This window comes from Citrus sinensis, chromosome 7 (genome assembly GCF_022201045.2).
Source record: "Citrus sinensis cultivar Valencia sweet orange chromosome 7, DVS_A1.0, whole genome shotgun sequence".
Lineage (NCBI taxonomy): Eukaryota > Viridiplantae > Streptophyta > Magnoliopsida > Sapindales > Rutaceae > Citrus > Citrus sinensis.
Genome location: NC_068562.1, coordinates 12,184,707 through 12,196,904, shown reverse-complemented (window position 1 = coordinate 12,196,904; position 12,198 = coordinate 12,184,707). Strand labels below are relative to the sequence as shown.

General features: G+C 29.8%; 1 protein-coding gene across 2 annotated transcripts; it reads right to left on the bottom strand.

The window, feature by feature from the left end:
• Positions 1 to 7,161: 7,161 nt before the first annotated feature.
• Positions 7,162 to 11,212, bottom strand: LOC127903797 (probable disease resistance protein At5g63020). 2 transcript variants are annotated; one of them, XR_008056630.1, is made up of 3 exons: positions 8,343 to 11,212; positions 7,580 to 7,700; positions 7,162 to 7,477 (listed from the first exon to the last, which is right to left on the bottom strand). XR_008056630.1 is itself a non-coding variant. In XM_052444846.1 (2 exons), exon 1 carries the CDS (start codon positions 11,076 to 11,078, stop codon positions 8,370 to 8,372), a length of 2,709 nt encoding a protein of 902 aa, XP_052300806.1. In that variant the 5' UTR covers positions 11,079 to 11,212; the 3' UTR covers positions 7,162 to 7,700; positions 8,343 to 8,369. The 2 variants fall into 2 exon arrangements, 1 of the variants encoding a protein (XP_052300806.1); XM_052444846.1 differs by having other exon boundaries at positions 7,162 to 7,700.
• Between the last annotated feature and the right edge of the window lie 986 nt (positions 11,213 to 12,198).

Genomic DNA, 12,198 nt, shown 5'->3' with positions numbered 1-12,198 from the left:
TTCGAGGTATTTTTAAAAATATAAAGACTAAATATATACTAATCTTAAAATACAAAAACTAAAAGGATTTTTATCCTCCGATTCGGGACCCACTGTAATTGCATTTGGAAAAAGAGCATCGCACATTCACACTTGCAAACATGAGCCACTAACTTTTGAAGGAAAAACAGCCAGTAATTATCTTTTACCCACTGTCTCCGAAGATAACAATGACTCTGAATAATGATTAATGACCCGAGTGTAATTACCAAAAATTAGTTTTGAAAAATAATAAAACAAGAATTTGAAAAAGACTATTCGATTCTTGACTACTTTATACTTGCCTTTAATAAAAGAGCTTAAGTCTGTCCCACCTGTATTCAAAAGAATCCGCTTTAATTTATAGTTTATTAAAAAAAACAATTTTAATTTGTAGTTTAATAAAAGAATCCAGTTGGTTGTTTTCATGTTTTGTCACTCTTGCTTTTGTGGAATATGATCTAGCTTTTTCTTGTTAGGATTAATTTGTAATAAAATATAAGAAGGCCACTAACGTTAAAAGTAAAAGACTAATATACCCACCGAAATTTCTTCTCTGTACATTTTTAATTTAGATATTATTTAAATCAATAATATTAAATAAAGTTTAGAGAACGGTCAAATAAATTTCTAAATTTTTAGTAAAGACACTATTTTTTTATTATAATATCTTTTAAATAGTAATTAAAAAGATTAACTTTAAACTTTTTTAATAAATATAAAATAATATAACTAATTTTTTCTATCTAATAGGCTAGTAATATAATTCTAGTAATGACCTCTGTTAGTTATACTGGAAAAATTTAAACAGATTTAAGCACGTCCTATTCGGGACCCACTGTACTTCTCTTTAGAAAAGAGCATCGCACTTGGTGGCAGCACTTGTAGTTTAATATATTTGACAACTTAGCTTACAACTGCCACCAACGTTTGAGAAGTGAAAAAAAATTATAATTATCCTTTAGCGATTTTTTTTTTGGGACAATTTTAGTTGGGATACTATTTATATTGGGTGTCCCTATACAATAAAATCTCCATAGTCATAATGTAGAGATCAAATTAACTTATTATTATGAGGAAGTAATAGAGATGTAGTTACAAAAATTATTATTATGACTTAGTTGTCCGTAGTGTGAGGATATAGAGATAAAGTCTATATTACATCAATGATTTATTAATGGAGGATGTCAAATATATTAAAACGTTGGTACATGTATCTATCAATTATTATTGTGAATATACAAAGTCATCTTAAAAAATTCTAATTATTTGCATTCGCTTTAATAATTTTCGCTCGTTGTCTAATCGTTATGTGCAGACAAGTTCCTTTAGTCTAATATAACATGTATTCTTATTGGATCAGGATCCTTTCTTGATCTGATCTTCATCTGAGCAAATTTTATTAATATAATTGGTGATTAATAAATTAAAAAGAAAAAATAGTCAAATCATAATCATCCACTAACAGTAAAACACAGGTGGTATAAGATCTGTAAAAGATCAGGAGTGCTCAGATCAGGAGAGGATCTTGATCCATTCTTACCTATACAAATAATTATTACTATGTAGAGATAAGTTTCTTAAGATAAGATATAGAAAAAATATAATTTATTACAAAGTGGAATTTGTTGTTATTTATAACTAGTCTAAATTGGGATCATAATTTTTTATAACTAAATAGATTATTCCCATAGAGGGTCACCATAAAGAGATTTTACCATATTGCTTCGATATTCGAGTGTGCAATTTTTTTCTTAGAAATTTTAAATAATGAATGTGGAAACAAAGAACATTCATGGTCACCCAAGAGCTACATCCAAGGGACGGTATATGTTTTTTTTTTTTAAATGTTCTAGACTAATTACAGTAAAACATCTATATACTAATATTCTATACAAGATAACTTTATGTACTCATAAAAAATTTTGGTCCTAATAAACTCCCCGTTGTAATAAGTTCTAAATTGTTATAGGTCCCATCTTAAGAAACTTACATTCACATAGTAATAATTATCTATATACTGTAAAAAAAATTAAAGGATTCAAATGGAATAAAATATTTTTTAATGTTGTTTGGGACAATAATTTATTCTTAATTTACAGTTGTTACTAAATAATTGTAAAGTATTTTTAGAATTTAATTGAGAGAAAATATTAAAGATAATGCAACTTGTGGACTTAGACTTTACATATTCCTAACATTATATAAATATAAATTATCATTTTATTTAACATGCTCCATTAATTAATTATTAAATATAGTGCACACTTAACCTTTATATCACTTGTACTAATTAAGTCAGAATATAATTTTTATAACTACACTTCTATTAGCTCTTCAGGTTAATAAAATTAGGCTGCATTTAATATAGCTTTTCAAATAAAACGTATTTAAGTTAGTTTAGTCTCAACATTATGATAATAGAGATTTAGTGTAATAGGAAGTATGTTAGTCTTTTTCTTTGCAAACATTCTAAATTACTTAATTTCTCCAATTTTCAGAGTCAAATTTGCAAAAAGTAGTCTGCAGCCTAAACTGTGTGTAGTGATTTTTTTTTAATATTAATTCATGCACTGAAATTCGATTCAAGACCCAAATTTTAAAATGACTACTTCTTACAATTGGAATTAGACCATAAAAAAGATAACGAAAAACATTCTTTTGATAAAAGTTCTAAAATTTGAATTAACGACTTCGATGAACAGAAATTGACCCGGAAGATAACAATAACTCTGAATAATAACCCATTGTAATCACCAAAACCTATTCTGAAAAATAATAAAAGAAGAATTAAAAAAAGACTAGACAATAGAGATATTCGATTCTTGACTACTTTATACTCGCCTTTAATAAGACAGTCTAATCGTCTAATGCACTGCTATTTAAATATTTGAACATTAATTTGTTGTTTAATAAACGATTCCACTTTAAAAGAATCCAACTGGTTGTTTGCTTTTGTGGATCTTACTCCTTTGTGGAATATTACGATTTGCTTTAAAAGAATCGAATATCTCTATTGTCTAGTCTTTTTTTAATTCTTCTTTTATTATTTTTCAGAATATTACTAGTCTATTAAATATATTTAATTTATTTAATAGACTAGTAATATTAAAATATTTTTTAGTATTTCAAATAATTTCAAAAATATTATTATTAATTTATCTTAAATAAATCTTTGGATTAAATAGAATTTTAAATTAACAAAATATATCTCATGTATTAAAAAATGTTATAGTTATTTTATATAATATTCAAAATACTTTTAAATTTTTTATATATTATTTTAATAGTATGTTTGTCTTTATTATAAAATTTATATAAAATGTGAAAATAAATAAATTTTAAATATAGAGATTATTTTAAAATATATTATTATATTTATTTTAAGATTATAATTTAATTTATTATAAATTATTAAAGTCAAAATTTTTAAGTTAATTAAATTAAAGGATATTATAATCAAAAGAAAGCTGCGAAGTACTTTCCATTAACTTTAGGTGTACCTTTTACTTTTCTCCATATAAAATAGAGTGAAGTTATGGGCATCCTTTGATCCCTTCATTATGCTTATAAAACCCCACTTCAAATAAATTACAGTCAAAGACAAACAAAAATTAAACGCACATAGATTTTTTCCAACAAATTTCATAGCCAATCTTTTTTTTTGGTTTTTTTAATTATAATAAGATTACAAAAGAAACGAAAAATATCACAATAATACTTTGAGTTTAACAATAAAAAAATTAAATGAAAAATTAGAAGTGTATTAAAGAAGAAAAAGGATATTTCGAAATAAAATAACTATAACTCAAAAAGGGGATTCATGAGAAGATTGAAGGGTTGCCAATACTCTAACTCTATGAAATATTACCACTAATCGCCTACATCATTCAACTCACTATTTTTCTGCTAAAATCAATTTGCATAGAGAAATTTGCATAGAGACTTCGTTAATCATTGACAATTTTTTATCTTTTTCTTCATTCTTATAGTAATCATCATCTCTGTTTCCAACTGTAAGAGATCGGATTTCTAAAGTTATAAAGCATCTATGTTTATTTCTCTGTGTGGAATAATTCGAGTTAGAGAAGTTACATGCATGTACCTTACAACTCTCTCACATGAATAATGAGTGGACTAGTATTAGCCCGAGTTAGGTAGAAGTGCAAAAGATTTGACTTGAACTGTATTCTAAATGAAAATATAATTATAAATAATTGTAGACTAATAAAAAATTAGTTTTGAAAAATAATAAAACAAGAATTTGAAAAAGACTATGCAATCGAGATATTCGATTCTTGACTACTGGCCTTTAATAAAAGAGCCAATCCTCTATCCCACTTGTATTCAAAAGAATCCACTTTAATTTGTAGTTTATCGTAGTTTAATAAAAGATTCCAGCTGGTTGTTTTGTTACTTTTACTTTTGTGGAATATGATCTTGCTTTTTCTGTCAGCATTAATTTGTAAGAAGAAGCTAAAAGGAACTACACAACCCCACACTGCAACATACTTCTCGGCTTCATAATCATGGCCTATTCCATAGCCAAAGTAGCTTTAGAAAGTGTACAACCAATAATGTGGTTCAACGAATGTCCTACACATCTTTTGTACCTTTTTCAAAGTTGAATTATTGAAAGCTAAACTTTTATTTAAAATATATATATATATAACAACTTTTACTTTCTTGTGCGGTTGTGCCACCAACGATTAAAATATTAAAAGCAATTAACGTATAGTATTACTTTTCTCACCAACGTTTCCAACAAGGTTGATCATGACAATGGGGAGGAGACAAACGCGCTGATTTTCTTTCTTTCTTTTTTTTTTTTAAATTGGGATATCGTTTAAATAAAATTCATAAAATAAAGAAACAATTATTCAGAAAATTCATATTTGATTAAAATTTATTGTGTTTATATTACATTAACCATTGGCCGTCCTAGTATATAATGGTCTATATGCAGAGTAATTAATCAAACCCCATTGAAAGGCAAAGCTGGCAACCAGCTAGCTAGAGCACCATAATAAAATACAATAGATATGGTTAGTTAAATGTCTTGAAATTCATCTTAAAACCGACATGAATATTTAATTAGGCAAATAATGGCATTAGAGTAATGCAGTGACATGATAATAGCAAATAATATTTGTCATCATAGTTTCATAGATGGTGGTTTGTGAACAAACCTTTGCTAATCTTGATTGTGACACTATATATATAGTAAACGAAAATAACCCACTTTCTCATTCAAGAGGAAAGACTTTTATGATTTTTAATTGCCAATTTGCCATAAGTTATAGTAGTAATTTGGAAAATTATCAGTCATATATCGTTAAATGACACTAATATCAAACGTGATACAACACTTTTCAAGTATATCACTCGTATACTTTAAGTTGACAAAACATTTCTACCGTTCACCAATCCGTTAACTGCCGTTTGCAAGTGCTGACATCATAAGGGTAAATATAGTCTTTTTTAAAAACGACATGTCATCCCATTTTCCTATTAAGCAATGACATGTCATATGATATATATTGATAAAATGACATGTCATCCCATTTATTGGATAATTGTTAATAATTACATATAAAAAAACAACTACTTTACAACCGAATCTACTCATCCAAAATTTAACCTAAATTTTTTAAGATCTACTCCTCCAAGCTCCAATTGGAGTTTTTTATGGTATAATATGTATAATTGTAAATAATATGTTGTTAATAATTTTTTATGGTATAATATGGATATTTTTATGGATAATTGTTAATAATATGTACCATTAATAATTCATATTTTTTAATAAAAAAATGTATTGTTAATAACGAAATTAAAAAAAATTATGTATTGAAAATTTACTTTAATTTTTTGGGTAAATTTTTTTTAATCTCATTTTGAGTTTCAAGGACGAAATAGTCAATTTGCCACAATTCTATTAACTTTCTAATAGAAGTTAACATATTGGTGGACGGTAGAAGTGTTTTGTCAACTTAGAGTATACGAGTGATATACTTGAAAAATGTTGTAGCATATTTGATACGGGTGTCATTTAAGAGTGTATGACTGATAATTTCCCTAGTAATTTTCATAGCAATTTCACAATAATTCATCAGTCAGCTAGAAGAAAATAACTGCAAAGCATAAAAACAAATCTTTAGAGACCTGGAATCGGTATCCTAAATAAATTCTTGTTTGGTATTGTATTTTTACTATTTTTGTCAATTTTTTTATTTGAACATCTTATTTACAATACATTAATAATTTTATTTCATAATTTCAGCTCTCTCTCTCTTTTTTCCCACGGCTACTCTATCTTTTAAGTGATAAATCCTAAAATTTTTTAGTTATAATATCTCAATACCAAACATAGCCTAAATTGACCATTGGAAGAGAGTACATAGAAAAATCAAACCAAAAGTATAACATTAGGTTATTAAAGCATTGAGGTGCCAAGTCCTTTTTTTTTCAAAAAAAAAAATAATATTTATCCTACTTCTCAAAAATGCCAATGTATTTCGTAGCTTTTAGTTTGTTCTCATATTCTAGACTGAATTTCTCTGTTTGTCAAAAAAAAATTTATATATATATACACTGTAAAACTCCTAAGATCTTATACTTTCCACATCTTAAATACAACATTTCTTTCTGATTCGCACGAGAGAAGAAAAAAATTAATTCAGAACAACATATGACAATATTACTTCATATCATACAGTGCAAGAAAACTGAACCCTTTGTAGAAGATAAAATGATTCCTCTGTTAGTGTGAAATAGCCGACGAACCCCATAGTTCAACTTCAATATTGACTTAATAAAATATTAATGTTAGGGACCTTTAGGAATTTCAGGATTTGAGTAGTAATTTGAATCTCAATTGATGTGGCAATTACAGATAAGCTGCCACATTTTGTTAAACATTTGAATCAGTAACAAAATTTATTTTGAATTTAAGAAAAATTTACAAAAATTATTATATTTCATGTTATTGACGTAGACCCTTAGTTCGGACCCTCATATTGGAGAACAGTTATTTTATTTTATTTTATTATATTTGAAGTTAAGATATAAACATTGAAATATTTAAATATTTAAGAATTCTTTTCAAAAGTGATAAAAGAAATACACATTAAACGAATATAATTAAGCACTTCCAAAAACACACCCTAATTAATAATGACATCATATTATAATGTATCCCAAATCCGTTCATCAAATGACGATTTAACACACCATAATAAGATTATATTTTTCCAATCCATACAGTTTTTGATGTATATTTTCAAACTTCTCATGATCAGACACATATGGGTACAAATCATATTTTCTAAGCTCTGAAATCCCCGATCATGATATCAAATATCGGAATTATTTATAACTATAATGAGGGGTCTGGAGGAAAGCTACTCCAGCCAATCATACTGTTATGACTTTGATTGTCGAGGAAGAAATATTCAGGCTGCAGAAGTTAAGAACACATAAGAATGCTAGGATTGATTATAGGGAGCGGTTTCAGAGACAAATTGAAAGTGAAGCTGCATTTACTATTCCACGTCACTACCTGGATGAGGGGGTTCGTTGCTCCTGCTAGCATTGTTGGATTGCAAAGGATTAGGCATCGCATTCTGAGTACTGGACTCCATTGAAAGCATCTTCAGAGATATTTTCCGCAGATAATCCGACTGAAATTTGAGACCAGTACAAAATGATTAATCATAGTACTCCATGTTGCCAAAATGATCAAAGAATATAAAACAGAAAACAAAAGAAAACATGACCTAATTGAAATGCAATGAATATAAATAAATTAAAATAATAAAATATGGTTTGAACAGATAATAAAAAATGCTGGAGGCTATTACGTTCATGATAGAGTTAATATCTGGTTTACTCAATAAACAATATAGAGTTGTGGCGCTTTTTTTTCCCAAATAATTTTAACGTATCTGAATTTAGATTATATTTGAATTTAGTTAAATGCATATGATTGAATGACATTTTTTTTTCAACATCAGATTATAAATGATTGAATATGAGTAATTTAATGCTGATACACTTTGAACTTGTACTTACATAACTTATATCTAAAAGCTAGAACTATTTTCAAGTTGAATATAATTCGATAAAATAACAAGACTTTATTTAATGACATAAAAAATATAATATTGACTTTTTAAAAAATTTAATTAGATATAAATATACATTATGTGCAGGGGCGAGTACCCTCAAATAATTTAGAGAATATTTGAAGTAACGAGTTATTAGGTGCAGATGTCTGCATGAAGGAAATTAACAAGAAGAATAATGTAAGAAAAAGCACGCACCAGAAATTATTCAAATGTGATCTCTGCTCAAGATTTGAAACAGGGAAGAAAAGCATTTCGAGTGGCTTCATCCTCCCATTGAAGCTGTGCCCACCACATTCTGTCTCCACGAATAACAATGCTATGCTCTCTTGCACTATTGGAATCAAGTGGAAGCATTTTAAGCTTGTTGCAATGAAAGAAACTCATTGTTTTCAGATGTGGGAAGCGCAGGGGCTTCCAGTAAATGCTCTTCAAATTTATCGCACCAATTACTTCAAGATTTTGGAGTTTTGCAAATGGGTTTAAATTTGCCATTACCTCTGGAACTTCTGCAAATTTACCCACACTTATGATTGCTTCCATAGCATGGGAACCTGTTACTTTAATAGACTTGAGGTTTGGAGCGAAAACAAGGAATGTCAAGTCCTTCAATTTACTGCAACCGTATATTTCAACCTTATTGAGACTATGGAAAACAAACTGTCGAACTTCCCCTGCACAATCCATCTTTAATTCCTCCAATATTTCACTCCTTGCAATCCGCAACATTTTAAGTTGCTTCAGATCTGCCAAAGCTGAAACTTCAAGCGATGTCGAATCGTTGAAGCATTGGAATGAGAGTGCTCGAGTGCAACTTCGTAACTGATCCGAGCTCAAAATCATTTGGAGACCATGAGAACTTCTCAAGGTGAAGCTAATCACCTCTAAAGATTTCAAACCAAGCAGTTCCTCTACTATGAATTCACCCCCACCAAATAAACTGCTGTCTTTTGATGCTTCATCAAAGGCATTATGACCAGCACCAAACATTCTCAACACATGTAACCTTGAAAGATTAGATATTAGTTGACGTGGAATTGTAATTAAATTCCCTGTATATTCCAAATCCAAACATTTAAGATTTACCAATGCCTTTAACTCTCCTGGCAACTCTTCTATGTCGGATTCTGACAGGTCAAGATGTTGCAGTGAAACCAACTTTGAAATCCCCAATGGTAAGCTGGTTAGTTTGCTGTATGACAGATTTAAAACTTTGAGGGAGGGCATAAATTGGAAGAAGTCATTGGGGATCATCTGAAACCTATTTTTGTTAAGGAAAAAAGTAAGGAGATGAGGACATGTAGGAATCTCTGATAGATTCGTAATTTGATTGTGCATCAGTGACAATCTCCTCGCCTTTTCCCATCCTGTGACATCGGGTGCTTCAACTAATCCAACGCCAGCATTAACAAAAAAATTCTCCTTCTCCTTTTCAATGTCGCATGCTATCCATATTGCCATATCTCGAATCACGTCGTGCATTTTTACTTCACCGTCTCCTCCCTCTTCCAGTAAGCAGGCATGAAGAAGAATGCCCAGAATATGGTATCCTTCTTTTTGTTCTCCAATCCTGTCCCTTTCTGTCAAAAATCCCTCGCCGATCCAACAGTCTATCAATTTCTCTTTAGAAATGCAATAATCTTCTGGATATAAACTACAATATAAGAGACATGATTTAATTGTGTCACTCGGCAATCTATCGTAACTGAATTTTAAAAGAGGATAAACCTCATTTCCCAAACCTGGGAACTGAGAACTTGATGTTCTTAGCACCTCAATATCGTAAATCCATTCGTCAGGTGTCTTCTTGCAAGCCATAGCTCGGCCAATGGTAATAAGTGCTAGTGGCAAACCATCACACTCTCTGGCTGCTGCTTGGGCGAGTTGAAGAATATCGGGATCACTGTTCAGAGTTTCTTCTCCAACGTTCTGCCGAAACAATTCCCAAGCATCGATATTTGACAGGCACGCCACTTTAAACCTCGTGTGAGCTCCCATCAAACCACAAACTTCTTCGGAACGGGTTGTGAATACCACTTTGGATGCATTATTTTGCGGGCCAGGAAGAGGGACGCCCACTTTTGTTAAATCAACCCGCTGCCATAAGTCATCTAGCAACAGCAAAAACTTCTTCTCCTTCAAAATCCTGAAGATGTCTTGAGCTTTCTGTTCAATTCGTTTATTTTTCCATGTATCGTTTAACAAACCAATCTGCTCCCCGATAGTTTCTTGAATGTTTTCAAGTCGCAGATCCCCGATAGTTTCTTGAATGTTTTCAAGTCGCAGATCTTTTGACACTAGGACCCATATCACACAATTAAAAGTTGGACTCTGAAGAAAGTTATTGTGGATATGAGTCAATAGTGTGGTTTTACCGACACCGCCCATGCCGTATAGGCCAACAATTCTGACTGATTCTTCTTCAAGACATTTGCAGACTTGTTCAAATTGTGATTGGAAGCCTACTACGGTTGGCTCGGTGGGTCTCTCATCTACCAAAGGTGGTTGTACTTCCTCAGCTACCTTTTCAAAAGCTTCTTCAGCCATTAAAGTCTTGACATCTCCTAGCTTTCTAGCCACTTGTTTGCCAAACTCGTAGCTTGACTTGCAGTTCTTGGAACAGTAGCCTCCAAGACATAGTTTCTTAATTTCTTGAGAGCCAAATGCTATCAATTTGTCACCGTCGGATTTAGCAGCTTCGACCCTCGAAAGCCAGCCTTCAACTTTGGTCAGCCTTTTCATCATTGGGTGCCTTTCAGCAGCGTTGACCTCCCTCATCACATCTTCCTTTGCGTCGATTAGTTTTCCCAATTCAGTCTCCAAGTCTGCAAGATTTTGTTTGAGGTTTTTTATATATGCTGCTTTTCCAAGAAAGCAATCCAGGCAACGGTTAAAGAGAGCGCCGTCGCATGTGATTTGGAAAATGTTACCCATATTTTGGATGAGAATTCAACCAGGAAAAACCAAGGAAATTTTAACGATGGAGTTCGATGAATAGAAGCTGCTGTGAAGAGAACATCAACTTTGAATTATGATCTCTTTTGTTTGTGCTTGAAAAGATTACGCGTGCTCGATTTAAATAACTAAACTTTAATTTCCTTCAACAAAAGAGACTATCCCGCTTGTAATTAAATAATTAAACGTCTCTTTTGCCAGTTGTAATTAAATAATTAAACTTTAATTTGCTGTTTACAGCGTTACATTGATAAAATATTTGATGACAAGATTTTGATAAAGTTATGAAAGAAATAAAATATTAAAGTAGTTACGCACAATTTACTTTTAGTCAAAATATTTTTACTTTTTTATACAATTTGGAGACTAAAAATATTTCTATTTTTTATACAATTTGGAGGAAGCTATGGTGCCCCAGGTGTACGATACCCCTTGTTTTTGGTAAATTACTCCCTCTTGTTTGCTGAAAAGTGAAAAAATTAAAAGTTTTGAAATTTTAACATATAAGTTTGATATATTTCTATTATTTACACTTAGAGTATATTTCTATTATTTATATTTGAATACTAAATCATAGTTGATTATAATGAAATTCTTTAACATTGTCATTTGGTCATATTATTATTGATAAATTAAAATTTAATTATATGTTAAAATTATTTATTATAGATTAAATTGATATTATATTATTTTCAAAAAATAAAAAAAATTATGTATTAAAAAGTTTTTTCAAGTTATTACGCTTATACTGTCATTAATTTTAACAGTAAATTAAATCAATTGATTAAAATATAAAATTTAAAAATAATCTAAAATTATGTGTCAAACCTTTCACTATTTTTCTTTTTTGAAAAACAACATAGATGTCAATGTTAAAAACTAAAGAGAATACATCTATGCCGTTGAAGCAAGTTCTATGTTATATCTGACGGGTAACTTATATATAGACAAAATACATGTCCCATGCACCAAGTGCACGGTAGTTGAACCTATACAATTTACTTTTAATCAAAATTTTTTTTTTTTTTTGAAAATTTTATAACCGAAGTAGGTGTCAAAATAGCTTTTTCAACGAATCCTGCTTGCTTTACTTTTGTGC

Bases quoted from the DNA above. Each gene is read 5' to 3' on its own strand.
- LOC127903797 (XM_052444846.1), bottom strand. From the start codon at position 11,078: ATGGGTAACATTTTCCAAATCACATGCGACGGCGCTCTCTTTAACCGT.